At 38.2% G+C, this 15,059-nt stretch overlaps 1 protein-coding gene across 2 annotated transcripts; it reads left to right on the plus strand.

The window, feature by feature from the left end:
* The first annotated feature begins 708 nt into the window (after window positions 1–708).
* sgpp1b (sphingosine-1-phosphate phosphatase 1b) lies at window positions 709–14,633 on the plus strand. Of its 2 annotated transcripts, XM_079473879.1 has the most exons (4): window positions 742–845; window positions 943–1,737; window positions 9,964–10,053; window positions 11,965–14,633. In XM_079473879.1, the coding sequence occupies exons 2-4, from the start codon at window positions 1,057–1,059 to the stop codon at window positions 12,514–12,516; spliced, it is 1,323 nt and encodes a 440-aa protein (XP_079330005.1). In that variant the 5' UTR covers window positions 742–845; window positions 943–1,056; the 3' UTR covers window positions 12,517–14,633. The 2 variants fall into 2 exon arrangements, with proteins under 2 accessions (XP_079330004.1, XP_079330005.1); XM_079473878.1 differs by having other exon boundaries at window positions 709–1,737.
* Window positions 14,634–15,059: the final 426 nt, after the last annotated feature.

Raw genomic sequence — 15,059 nt, forward strand, 5'->3', positions numbered from 1 at the left:
TGCCCAAAAAAGCCCTTTTAAATCTTATTTTTAAACATTAATTTACACACTATAACACGTACTTGTTCGCGTATATGACTACTTTTGCTCATTATAAGAGTAAAACTGGAACCTAGCAATCGTTTAAAATGACCGTGTCATTACAAACAACTAGGACTGATCCAACATAACGAGCGCTGCAAAAAGCACAGGTGTCACTTAAACGCGATGACTTCGTGACGACAATAACGCGATATTTGCACGTGAATAATGACAACATACATATAACAACTGAGTCACAACTAAAGGGTTAAACAGCAGGGGTTTTATTTAGACAATTTTAGCATCGGAACAACCGAGCCCCTCCCATTTCCAGTTACCTGTTTTTTCTACTTGTACAATTTCTATAGTATACTTTACAGTATAGTACTATCACAGCAAACACAGAACGTTCCCCTAACGTTCCCCTAAGGTTCCCATTTGGTTTTTTCGTTGGGAACCACGCGCTAACGTTCCCAGAACGTTCTGGGAACCAAAAATAGTTTGCTGGGATGTTTGGTTTTGTATCAAATCTTCTTTTTTTTTGTTCTGCCCAGTTGCTTATTTGTAATGGTTCTGCATCCTGGAAATTCGAAGATAAATATTTATTCAAAGCACACGAAGAAACCGTTTAAACGAACTAAACCAATTTAAATAGTATGTAACAGCAACAAATGCCACTTAACAGACGATTTAACAAGTTTAACGTCCAGCAACGACGATTCGCTTCAACGAGATATCGCGATAACGCGATTGGGCTTTTGATCAGGCACAACTACAGACTTCCCCTTGGTTTACAGGGGACTGATCCTTCACGATACCGGGAGGTAGTACTACCTTGCAAGTGAAGTTTTTGTATTCGTTTTATTTTCATATGTACTGCATTAATAAGATTAGCCTTAAATATCTGTTCGCCTCGGTTAGGTTACCTAGCACGGAAACGACGGGAATGGTTGAATAATTCACGTCTCGGTTCATTCACGGTTGAGCTTCGGATCTCCAGTTTCTTCCTCCGGTTTTACTGGCGCAGTTAAGGACATGGCAGGAGGAATTAAAATGGGATTTATGCGTCTCATGCAGAATTTACAGGATCCGCAACATGTTGCGCGCTTCCAGCGGCTGTGCGGTGTTCGCGGGGTGGAGGCGCGTGACAGACTCAGTAACGGGGCATCGTGCGTTGGCCACGGGTATAACGTTAGTCAAAACGGAGGCGGAGATGGCATCCGTCGCAGAGCACCAGAAATAGAGACTGACCGGGAGAAGCGCAATAACGGGGTGGCGGACGACTGTGCACGGGATGAACGTCGGGTGGACGGGTCCGAACAGGATAGCGCTCGGGGATCCACGGTTAAGCCAATGCGCAGAAACTCTCTCACCGGAGATGTCGGGCAGGAGTTCCTAGTCGAGAACAAACTTCTCTTCTATCTTTTTATGCTCGGCACCGAGCTTGGTAACGAACTGTTTTACATCTGTTTTTTCCCCAACTTCATGTGGAACGTGGACGCGTTTGTGAGCCGGCGGCTCGTCGTGGTGTGGGTGTGGGTCATGTATCTCGGACAGTGCACGAAAGATGTGATCCGTAGGCCGAGACCCGCATCACCGCCGGTGGTCAAGGTGGAGATGTTTTACAACTCTGAGTACAGCATGCCCTCCACTCATGCCATGTCGGGTACGGCCATACCTCTGTCCCTATTCCTGATCACCTATGGCCGGTGGGAGGTAAGACAATTTCACTGTTCAATGCATTAATTCAATGATGCACCCCAAATGTTGTCAGATGCTAGCAACCTAGAATCCACGAGGATTATCGCATTGGATAACAACGTGAAGAACCTCTTGTCTAATGAATGTATTTGTATGTTTTTGTTTGCAATGTCCTGTTCATTCATTTTCATTCCAAATAGTTTTAGGGGGTCGTTGTAGGTATGCAAAGTATGAAAACCTATTAAATAATCTGATGGGAAGTATTACATATCCCCCTCTCTTAGTCACCTTAATGAATATTTAGGTTTTAATAAAGGAAGAATTGGGTCTGTTTAAGAATAATTTTAAATTCCTTTATAACGCTAGAAGTTATATAACTAGCAAATTATGCAAACTTTCACACACATAATTTTTGAGGACCTTGAGCTAAGTAAAGTAAATTACTTAGCCAGTTGAACGAGAGTCAACAAAAGGCCCCTTGACATGTTGCAACATTTTAAGCTGTATAGCCCACCATGTTAACCTATGTTAAAAAGTTTTCTGTGTTGTCCCCTGCTACTTATCAAACATTCACACAGTCCTCTGATGAATTTCATTCTGTGTGAATGCAAAGGCATCCGGGATTAATCGGAAAAGTGATTCCGGATAGGGGACCTAATAACATTAAAGGATCAGTCCCGGAAAGTGCCCTGTGTGGACAAAAACAGAGAAATGCTGTAAAATCTGTCTAGTGATTACACCCATCTATAATAAATCGTAAATAATTTGGCTATGAAAACAAATTTAGTTAAGCGAGTAATGTTGGTTCATTAGTAAATCGAAAATTATAAAAAGGCCTACTTTTTGTCTTGAGCTAAATCATGGATGAATGCAAGAGTCCTATTCATCAAACTTAAGGTCAGATGTGAGAATAGCATTGTCTGCTTCTAAACACATTTAAACTTGAAATTACTTTTATCAAAACTATTAACAGGAAAATACATAGCACTTCAATAAACTTGATTGCTCACCAGCCTTTAAAACGCAAAAAAAAAACATAAACATATTTTTAGACTCCCATTTTTGTACATCATATTACTGAAAAATTATTCTACCGTGATGTGACTTTTGTATTGCAGTTAGGCTTTTTGCAAAAATCCTGGCTAATTTTTACTTCCCAGCATTCCATTTATATTTTTTCATTTAGGCTGTGGAAATTTGCACCGAACAAACCTGAACAATTTGCTTTTATTTGTTTTCATATGACATTTTATATTTAGCTTAATCTCGTTGGGCTAAAGCCTATCTTGCGGTCTTGTTTCTCATTCTTCTTCATTGTTCTGCATTTATAAATAAAAAGTTGGCTTTGTCATTTGTCAAAGGCAATAATATATGGTTCAGAATAATAACCAAAAAAAGAGCGATTATTAAGGCCTATTTGGCACTAAAGGAAGGCAATAATAGTTACAAATTGCGCTATTTAGCCACCTAAAAATTACGCAAGGAAATATCTTTCACCGTGATCAGCTAAAATGCACACAACAATACATTGCAGTAGGATATTACGTCACATGTTCACGGGATGCGTGTAAACGCACACACATGTTCCAGAAAATCATTGGCAGTGTGAATGTACAAAATCTAATGACCCCGGGACAAACATTTTCCGGATCTCTGTGTGAAAGGGGCAAAGGGGAACACATTTCAGTGTGGGTTTGAGACATTGTAGAGTAATGCAAATTCAGCCCCGCTTTATCTCAACCTGATAACTGCCAGATAACAAGGTAATGTAATGTGGCGTTTCTTTTTATTTCTGTGCACATTGCGGTTGTAAATGTTTACTTTTGCCCTCTTATTTTACAAAGAAGGGTCAATGTAATTTAGAAAAGATTGTTATATAACCATTTACTTCTCTTGTTGATAGTCCATCAGCTGGCTAATGGAACGCGTCTTGAGAAACGTATTGAACAAATACAAGGTGACCTTTAGAATAAAAGTGTGCAAGACAAAGTGAGCCTACACTGTTTAGAAGTAGAGAAGTGGCTTGACCCTTCAAAAGACCATTTGCTTTAACACATGTTTAAGTTGTAACCTTTAAGCTTTAATTATGTAATCCTCATCAAAGGCCATTAGCAGGAAGAATATTTAGGAATCATTGAAAGTTTCTTTGACTCGAGATGAAGCACGTTGGTGCATACAGTGTTTCTGTGTGTCCTAAATTCATGTGTACATCATGTGGTGTTATATTTTGTTTAGTCATTTATGGTTCATAAAGGGACAGAAAGATATTTGAAAGAATGCAAACAGTCTTTGGCCATTATTGAATAATAGATGGAAAAATGGCAAGGGTAGTCAAAAGTGCACCAGAACTGTTTGGTTTCCTAAATTCCTCAAAATATATTATTTTGTGTTCAAAGCTATTTTTCCTACTGTGGCGGTCAGTGGTGGCCAAGAACTGTTTGGTTACAAGCATTCTTCCGAATACATTTCTCTGTGTTGATCAGAACAAAGAAATTTGAAGCTTTTTTTGAAAACAGATTTGAAACAACTCAAGGCCAGGGTGAATAAATAATGACAGAACTGTTTCTTTAAGGAGAAGGGATGTCTGGTTACCTGTATGCATCCAGCTAATTTGGCTAGCTTTCACCCAAGTCACAGGCTATATTACTTAAGAATATAGAAAATAACAAAATATGATGTGTTATCCTAACAATGCAATATCTGTTTACTCAAATCTTTGCTGCAGGCTTTAGAGGCGACTTGAGTGCATTTGAGGATTTGAGGTTGGGTCGTTTAGTTTAAGTCTTATCTTTTAAGGGATTTTGCTCCAATCCAAGCCATTCATGTTAGTCATCAACAGAACTTCTGCAGGCGGACTGATAAGCACCTTTCTTATCTGTTGCTCTTTCTCTGGTTTATATCTTTCACTCGGGTATTCTTTTTCGGCCTCCTACTTTTCACTTTGTACAAATACTTTTTTTCACAATTGTCCCAGGCATGCACCTGCTGTTTCACATGATGTACTGGTTATAATGTTGGACTTTACGTTTCTTCTAACAAAATACCATAATTTTAAATCAATGTTATGACCATTTTTGTTGAATATGTTAAGCAGCCATGTAAACAGGATAATGCACAGACATCGTCTGCTTCGGTCAGGGTCTATTATGCAAATTGTCCAACTGGCTGTACACCCAAAAATAAAAATTCTGTCAACATTTACTCACCTTCGAGTTGTTCCAAATCTGTATACATTTCTTTGTTCTGATGAACACAGAGAAGATATTTGGAAGAATGCTTGTTACCATCAATGGTGACTATGGTAGTCAAAAGTGCCCCAGAACTGTTTGCTTTCTTATATTCTTTAAAATATTTTCTTTTTATTGTTCAACATAACAAAGAATTTTACATAGCATTTTTCCCACTATGGTAGTCAATAGAATCAAATTCCGAATCGATTCTTAGTGTCGGCTCTTAGGATTTACAAATTAGCACGTTTTAGATCTAAAGCGACCATTCTTTGGCTTTTTTCAAAGCTTTGATTTAGTTTTTGGGGTGTTTAACAATGGGCGTTCATGTTTCTAGTTTCAAAAAACGCTTTATATTTCACAACTATTGTTGACCGCTGTCCGTCTTCTCACAAAACTATCGTCTTTTTCCGGTTTGTATAAAGTCCCTTCTTCCAAAACAATCTGATTGGTTAAGCTGACTGTCGTGATTGGTTCCCCCCTTACAGCATGTGTCTGAAGATGTCCAGCGAGCTTCCGCTTCTCAGAATGTTGTGATTGGTCAGTGCACGTGTATTCATAAGCTTTGGCTTTTAGCAATAAACAGTAAGCGTCAGACCGGTTATATTAACACTATTAACAGAATTGTTAGGTCAGATTGACCAATGAGACATTTGCAAGCAGGACTTCAAAGGACATTTCATAGAAATGTTTTGGAAGAATGCGCACACACACAATATCAGCGTATTACACAGAACAGCTTTCACAGACGATTTTTAAGTCATGGAAGCTGTTATTTAAACGTTGGTTTTCTTTGAGTGTGTGTGTAGCTGAATTCTTATAACCAGGCATTGCCACATCGTAAGACAAAATCACCATACACATACATTAAAAGAGCTGTTATTTGACCAATTTTAGTGTACACAGTGTCAGATGCTTTAGCAGGTTAAGTGAGACACCCACACACCCTAACTCAAATACAGTGTCTGTTTCAGCCTCCCATGTGTCATCTCACTGACTCACACATTCCTACACTGACTGTACATTACCAAACTCTACCATGCTGTTGTCATAGCAGTCACAGACATGTAAATGTGGTGCTTTTTACACACACAAACAGTCACAACCATCAAAGCCGTCCGTCCTTCTTCCACACACACAGCAAACACAGCTGCAGAGAGCTCCCACACGCTTTCTAGGTCTGTAATGAGAGGCATATGTTCTCCACTTGAGGTTAGATGAGTCACATTCTGTGCTTTCCTTCAGCATGTGGTCCAGCGATCTGTGTCATGTGGGCTCAGGGCATGATGTGCGGTCTGGATAACTAGCCACCGTCCAACCGTCTGTGTGTGTTTGCGATCGTTCTAATCCTCTTTTTAATGGTCACATTTCTGATGCTCAGCTGAATCCTTTGAATCGTGATGTTTGCACTGGAGTTACTTCGGATGGCCTCAGATAAGCATGTGATAGTGTTATCTTTCCAGTGATAGTTCTCTTCTCAGCAGCTTGACGCACATGGCTTACAGAGGACATACTGCATTTTACTTTATAAACTTTGCATTTTTGTTTGTTTATTAAGACTAAACAATAAGATTGTGTTGATTGAGGCATTACCTAAGATGAACTAACAGTGATTAATACTTAAACAGGTTTTTAAAATCTTCGTTCTTTTTGAGAATTTGCTAAAACACTTTTGAAAGTTTAAGTTGTATCTGTTAACATTAGGTTATGCACAAGGAACTAATATGAACAATTTGCAATGATAAATTAAAATCCATATTAAAATGTGATTTGACTTCAGGGCTCCAGATTGGGACCAAATGGCTGCATTTTGCGACAATGTTTCCCACTGCCGACGCGTTGACAAGATTACACACCCAACGTGAGCGCATAACTACGAGTCGCTGTTTGACAGATGTTTAGAGCACGAGTAAGAATGATCTTATATATAAGATGTTTAAAACTAAACTAACTGCAGAGAAGTTCAGAAAATGTCATTTATCTGTAGATTACTTTAGACAGCACTGGATCATTTCAAATCCTTTCACAGCAAGAACGAACATCATGTGAATGCTTTTAAGGTTTATTTGACATTATATTTACATGTTACGAACACGAGGTCAGTTGCCCTTAATACACCAAACAACATCGTAAGAACATGAGACGTTTCATAGGCGTCAATGTGTAACACTGTGATCAATGAAATATATACTTTTTTACAAGCACAATTTCTGTTGGTTCAAAAGAATTCAGATTACAGTCTCCTCCTTTAGCACCAATCAATAACAAAGCCTCTCAGTAGACTCTACCTCTTTTTAAGAGTCTTCAGAGGTGTATAAAGAGCTTGACAATAAAGCGTAATGTTTTTACTACCTTAGAATATGCTATTTCTATCTACATACACTGTGTTTTGAAAAGGGGGTGGTGAGTAAGCGGTCAATTGCAATTCGCAACCTTGCCGCTAGATATTACTGACTGGACATTTTTTAGTTGAATACATATCTGTTTCTTTGTCGAAAATGTCTGTATAAAGCAGATTTTCTCTCTCTGCCATCTTTTTAAGCTATATAGTCAAGTCTTGCCTGAGGGAAGTTTCTTAATAACAGACATTTGAAGCTAGTTGTTCTCCTTTCCTTTTTCAAAGCGACTGTTAGCGGTTACTATGTTTCGAAATGTTTTTGGCTGGTTCTTATCACTGAGCCGATGCTTGCTGTCAGGGCAGGAATAAGGAAATGTCCTGTTCCCTTTTATTATCACTGAACGGAAGTTCCAGAGCGAAAGCAGTTTTTATTCGCTGTGTCCTTTTCTTGGCAGCTGGTGTTTGAGTCCAACTCTAATTCCACACCGGACATGTTTAAACATGGATGTCAAAGCATATAAATCTCTAGTTTGCTGTAATCTTTCAAACTACACACAGACAGAGTTTATGTTAGTTGAATGAAGACTGTGGGAATGTGTGGTTTAAGCAGGTGATTTAAAGCCACCTGACGTAACCTGTACACATGATACCCTTCCGTATGAGAGATTCACCCTTTCACCTGATTTTATTGGACAATATTCAATAAACCTTGCAGATCAAAGTGTCAGCTGACATTGAAAATGATGTAATCTAATGTTATCTCTGATGAAATACTGAGTGTTTATTACCATTTCAATGACAGGTTAACTTGGGCACTCTTTGAAGATTGTGTATGCTCATTTTATAGTTTTAGCCCTGCCGTCTTTGGCTCTGTGGGGCGGTTATTGCACTGGTTGTACTATGATGGGCTGAGGGTTTGGGTTTAGTGTTTCACTGTTTGTTTGTTGAACGGCTCTTTTAGCACACGGCCCATCTAGCACACTCCCCGGCTCCCCTTCCCATTCCGAGCACTACCGAGGCTGACACTGTCAGTTATCCGCTTATTTGCAGAGGGAGATTTGCGAAACGCGCACCGTAAAGCAGTTTGTCCGTTTTGGGCAAATTCCACGTAAGGGGACCTGAAGTGTACAGGATGCATATTGAAATAGCTCATTCTAAAGTGATAATAATATAACGCTTTATTATGTCAAGTCTTTATACACTACCGAGGACATAGTTATGTATATTATATTGCATATCTGTCAAAAGATCCTCCAAAAAATTACACAAAGCACTTTTAAATGAAAATTGACAAAGGTTATGATGACACGGCTTATGGATTGTACTATGGAAGTTCAAGAGACACACAAAGATTATATTTAGATTTCTTGCTTCATAAGTGCATGTTATCACCAGCTGTGGTGTCACCGTATCGTTGAACCTATTGCCAATCATGATCACATGCATACGTTTGTCCTTATAACACTTTTTTTTTAAGGTGCCCTTGTTACACATGTTATGTACATGTACTTAATTTATATTACTCGGTACTTAAATGTATAACTACACTGTAAGCCAAGTTTTTTAATATGTACTTAAATACTAAATCACACAGGAATAAGAGGGACAGAGAGTGTTAATATTATATCCTGTGGTGATATGATGGATGATTGTTCTCACACACAGACGGTTCCTGTTTTCAAAAGGATATAAGTAAATCAGTCCAATGTAATCCGTTGCTAGTAATTCCTCTACATTCATGGTCTAGTGTGTAATTCTGTAACACACCTGCCTGTATAACATGTTTCGGGGTTGATGTCAATTTTCATCTTTACAAAGCAGCTGTACATGAAACATATTGAATATAAGCAAAACATTTTCAGTTAAACAAGTAAAAACAAAAAAGGTGAAAACACAGAAGACAGACACACACGCCGATCCAAACACACCCACATACAGCACACGTATTAAGTTACACACATAGACAAAACAAAACAAAAAAGGAATTGCAAGCTGATGCTTATAATGCAGGGAGGCCGAAATGTATATTTATCTTTCATGTGTTTCAATAGCCAGATGTAAATGTTAGTATGGGTCCATTTACATTAGGTTTGTTTAATGTGTTTGTGTGTGTTACAGCATTTCTTCATCACATGCAGGCAGCATATACCCGACACATCAAACCTAAATGTCTTTTTAATCCACAAAACTGTGTACAATCGAAAATATTTTTACATGGTGTTGAAAGTTTCTTTAGTTTGCAGTAAACCGCTACCCCAGACACCATTTGTCTAGTCCACATTAAATTGTTTTTAATTAAATTGTCAAAATGGGTTTTATTTACAAAAATGATGAATTTCTTGTTACTTGCCGTAGTCCACATAACTGTTAGATCAAGCTTCTGATGTTTGTGGTCTGCGCTGGAGTGACATTACATAAACAATAGATTGACATAGAATTGTCTTGATTTCAATTTTGATGAACAAAAATAAATATTTTAGTGAATGTGTCCGCTTTACCACTTATAATTCATTGTATACAGTTTGGGGGTTGCACAACTGTGATTTTATAGGAATTGAAAGCTGAAGGGATTAAGCTCTCATTTGATCTCTTTTTAGATATTTGCACGTGATGTAATTGGTAAGTGTTTGTTTGTCTCACCAATCTGAATCTGTGTTCGTGCGTTTATTTCCACAGTACCCTCTTCTGCTGGGAGTCTCTCTGGCCATCGGCTGGTGTGTGGTGGTGTGTTTGAGTCGCATATACATGGGCATGCACTCCATACTGGTGAGATATTAAATGGCACACACACTTAACATCAGGTTTTGTCACTTATTTTTTATTTAATATACAGTTTAATCCTGTAGACTGTAGCTGAAGTGTAACGTATACTTAAGTGTCATGTTCTCGTTCGGATATCTGAAAGAAAACATGTGCAAGGTAAGGTAACGTTTTGGTTTCCTCGTGAGAGGTGTTTACCAAAGGGCAGTCACACTGGGAGAAACTAAATCCCCTGATGGTTCTTTAGCAGGCCCTATCATTACCAGAACACCCATCTGTTTGAGTAAATGTTGGTCTCGGGTTGCCAGTTGCTCTAAATTCCTCATCCATTATAAATATTTCACATGCATGTTTACAGACACAGTAAATCCTATTAGTACAGCAGTCATGTTAAAAACGCTCTCACCTCATTACAGTTATAAACAATGTATGTTAGCTCTAAATCATAAGTTGGCAAAGTTTGTCTGTCTGGATATTTCCTCCAGATCAAACAATCCCAGTAATTTGAGGGTTTATCTACAGTAGGGTGTTTTGCTTCACATCTGTGCTCCGAGCGGTAATATCACCCTCAGTGTGACCTCATTTGTCTGGTCGCCCTGTAGTGGTGATGAGTGGCTGTTGCCCTAGAGACTGTTGTCTTGGTAATAGTTGGATTGTGTTCCACGAGTTAAACCCCGGTAGAATGAACACAATTGCACCATTAGAGCGAAACCTATGTCATGCTCATAGACTGTCATGTTTTTGCGACGAACTGTATTGGTACAGGTCAGGAAGATAAAAACTATTTTGAATATTATAAAATACAGTATGTATACTTGTTTATAAATATGTATACATTTCTCATAGTATTCACGACATTGCTCATTTACATTTTAATTTTTCTGATATTATGACTTGTATATACATACATCTTATATTTCCAGTCGTAAAACAGAACGGTGGCATTGGGCCTAGAAATATTTGTTACCTTTTTTCTAACATCTGTTTTTAGCATCAAACTGCTTTTAGATAAAGTTAAAGATATTTGGGTGTATTTTGAACGAAATTTGGTGGTTTACTGATACCTATAGCTACATATGTGACAACTTTATAGAGATGGCTTGATTAGACTAAGGTTATAAAGTTACACTTTTAGAGTAGAATCACCAAGCTGGGCTTAAAAGTCTCTTTTACTGACAAATACACACATAGTGTATCTAAAAGCTGTGAAGCTGTAAGTCTTCTGGGGAAAACAGGCTCATTATGGTTGATCACCATGGAAGAACGAGTTTTGCTGTTCTCTAGGGGACAGAATTGACTAAGCAGTCATTTGCAAATGCACTTTGTCCTTGGGTGAAAATGGATTGAGAGAAGTGCTAAACATTGTCTATTTTCACACGACAAACACCAAACGGTCAATTTTGATGTTAGAGGTTAACGTTAGGAGATGATTAAAGATTTACAGTTGGGATCTGGTATAGTTTACGTGTAAGGAAATGCCCACAAAAATATAAACACAAGTGCATCTGTGTGTGTGTATGTGGATCGGTATACAACATTATTATTAAAGTTTGTATGTATTCTGTAAAAACATTTTACAATTGTAGTATTGTGAGATTTCAAATGAAAGTTAATATTTAATCCTGTATTTAAATCACCAGACAACTGGGTGGGTTTTGTTTTGCTTTGCGTGTTCATTCCATGATTACGGCCACCGCTTGTATTAGATTTTTCTTTCTGTATTGTTCCTTGTTTCCTTTGCACCTGGAGTGTTTGTTTTTGTATTTATGTGTGCTTTAAGAATGACAGTTTATTAATAGTGCAAACTTCCTCTAGGCGGTAGTCATGTGTTTGTGACGGTTCGGTTCTTGTTTCTGCATTATATGTTCACATGTTTTCAGTTTATTAATGTGGTTTGTCATTGTTTTACTTTTGTAGGATGTCATTGTCGGTTTCCTGTACAGTTTGCTGATCCTCCTGATCTTTGGACCTGCTCTGGACACCATTGACACATTTAATCAGACTCATCCCTACGCCCCGGTCCTCATCGTCTCGCTCCACCTGGGACTGGGCCTCTTCTCTTTCACGTTGGACACCTGGAGCACCTCTCGTGGCGACACCGCCCAGATCCTGGGTTCCGGGGCGGGTATTGCTCTGGCATCCCACCTCAATCACAGATTGGGCCTGTTGTCAGACCCACCCGTGTCGATGCTGCCTCTCCAACCCCCTGCTTTCACTCTCAGCATGATCGGGCTCTGTGCACTCCGCTTCCTCCTGGGCGTGATTATACTTCTGGTGACCAGAGCCGTGATGAAGGCCCTCACCATCCCGCTCGTGTGCTGGGTTTTTGGGATTCCCAGCAACGACGTTCGGAAAGCCAGGCAGCATATGGAGGTGGAGCTGCCGTATAGATATATTGTCTATGGAACTGTGGGGTTCAATTCACTTTTCCTTGTGCCTTTTGTGTTTGCACACATAGGACTGTTGTGATTAGGTGGATTAGACATCCATTAAGATTTTGGCCAATGTGGACTGCAGAGGCCTCCCAGTCTGTGATTGGATTAAACTAATGCCAGTCATGTAACACTGTGCTTTCACATTCCTAATATAAACCATCATATCTGTTGATTTATACTGTGGTTTAGCACTCGAATATGGTGTTGTCCTCAACTTTTTCTATACGATTTGCATTGCATAGTGTCATATCTGTCTGATTTAAGATTTTTAAACCTATTCTTATCACAAATCCTATAAACGTTTGTAACTTAAATAAGCCTGTTAGAATTATCAAGCAATATGGTGGTTTGTTAAATGTTTGTAAGTTACCTCTAACTTTTAATATTAGATGCTAGAAAAGAGCTAGTTTCTGCCACACTGAATTTGTTAGAAGGACTTAAACTCTTGCATCAAGAGTTTAGAAAGTAGGCTTAAGTCACTCAGGTTTGTTTGTGTTTTTTTAGAGGAAAGGCGTATGGACAGCCCACTTTATGACCAATGCAAATTAATGTTAAACTCTCTGCTGTGGAATTACTTGAGTTGTGTCAACATTTACATTTCTCAGCACTGAACCATCTGGCCAGAATACTTAAAAATAATCACTATACAGAACAACCCTGGTGTGATGATTTGCTTTCAGGAGCAGCATTGATGTTTTTTGAATTGAAGTTGATTAATTTATCCAGACATTTAACCTCTGATCTAATGCAGGTTTGACTATTTCTCCAAAGACTTTTACATCTCGTAAACTCTTTATAATCATAGATTGCCTTAACAGACCACTCAAAACTAGATTCTAGATGAGGTTAAACCCAAACTGTGGGTTGTTTTGTTTTTGACAATGCAGTAGTGATTTCATTTCAGGTTATAGTTTAACTTTGAATTGGTTTGTTATGCTTGTTTATAGATTGAATGTTTGTCAGGGAGTCTTGTAATTTTATATCTGAAATTTCACATTTGGCTTCTATTTGTATGTTGCTGCTTTAAATTTGGTACGATGTGCTTGAAAATATATGTGCTTTTATTCTTGTTTTCTAAATACAGAGTAATGAGTCCTTTGACTGACTAATAGCTTTTTCATTTTGTGTGTTGAAACAAGGTAAATATATATAATTTTTGCCTTTTGATAATCAATGTTTAATGCATAGATGTATTTTGGTACTGTTTTGAAATGCACTGTTCCCAGAATGCACTGCTCTGCTGCCTGCTGTTGTGGGTGTTTGGCGTTTAGGTTTGCGTGACACGCCCTCGTGCTTGTTTTTGCTCTTCCTATGGCCTTGTGTGTTTTTACATACACGCAAGTACATTTTTGCTGAAAGTCAAGGTTGTTTCCCAGTTCCTTTTGTAAACACGACTGATTTATAATTCTCAGAGTGATGAGGACAGTGATTCAACCAAGCAAGTGTACATTCAGGGCAGATCTAGGACGAAAACACAAGTAGGAACTTGATAAACAAACACTTTTATATTTAGTGGTGACTGCTGTTTCCTGGACCAACTATGTTCGCAGGATTCCTTATAAGTGATTCCATAGAAAATGTAATTTGTGTGTTTGCTTGTTGATGGCAGTAGGTAGCCTTTTAGCGTGTTTTGAGCTAGTAAAAGTAAACTCAGAGAAAACTTTTTGTTTATGACCAAATATAAGTGCTTTCTGAAGCTGTAAATACACTATACTCTAGATTTTGGGTCACAAAAAACCTGCTATTCACACATTTCTAAGCGTTTTCTTCACCCTGGATATTTGTTATTAAATATTTTTGATAATGCATCCAACGATGCTGAAGTATTCTGGGATTATTAAAATTTCATTCATGTCAAATTCATTCTGCAGATGTCTGCACCCCCCCCCCCCAGCTTACTCTAATATAGTTGAGATACCATACAGTGCCTTTAATGTTTGTGCAAAAACGTTTTATTTCTGACATTCTGTGGAGTTTGATCTTCACAGAGATTTGTTTTATTTTCTTTAAATTGTTCAAAAGAGCATGTGAAATTTTGAACAGAGTGGGAATAGATATCGAATAATTACTGCTCTGTCATTACTGGCCCACAGTCAGTGATTTATATCCTGTGTTAAAAACAAGCAAAAATAAAGTTAACATTTCATGTACAACTCGGATGTGTTCCATTTTCTCCCATGTGCTCAAAGTTATCTCTTTTTTTAAATAAATATTTGTTTGTGACAAACGCTGATATTAAGCCAGGTGCTCGGATCAACATGCATGGACATTTATCTAATAAAATCACTGCATCATGTAGAGCAGGTTAAATATACCCAGAGTACCTGATATTTCTGTAGTTTAATCTGGTGAAAGTTAACATGTTCATTTTGTTGTTCTCTCAGATAAATCAAGTATATTCCTGTTAGTCTCAGGCTTTCCGAACACGTTGTTGTGCAAAACACTCTGACACCTGGCTAAAGTGTATTCACTAGCTCTGTTTTTTAGGTGTGTGTGTTCATGAAGAATAAGCAGACCAATCTACAATCCAGTTGTAAGTTATTAACATGAGGTCACTTGAGATGCTTTATATTTTAC

Source organism: Barbatula barbatula (genome assembly GCF_947034865.1).
Source record: "Barbatula barbatula genome assembly, chromosome: 14".
Lineage (NCBI taxonomy): Eukaryota > Metazoa > Chordata > Actinopteri > Cypriniformes > Nemacheilidae > Barbatula > Barbatula barbatula.

What these genes read in the sequence shown, in the direction of transcription:
- sgpp1b (XM_079473878.1), top strand. Translation starts at nt 1,057, where the DNA reads ATGGCAGGAGGAATTAAAATGGGATTTATGCGTCTCATGCAGAATTTA. An exon ending in TCACCTATGGCCGGTGGGAG is followed by an intron (nt 1,738 to 9,963) that starts GTAAGACAATTT and finishes TTATTTCCACAG; the next exon opens with TACCCTCTTCTGCTGGGAGT. An exon ending in TGGGCATGCACTCCATACTG is followed by an intron (nt 10,054 to 11,964) that starts GTGAGATATTAA and finishes TTACTTTTGTAG; the next exon opens with GATGTCATTGTCGGTTTCCT.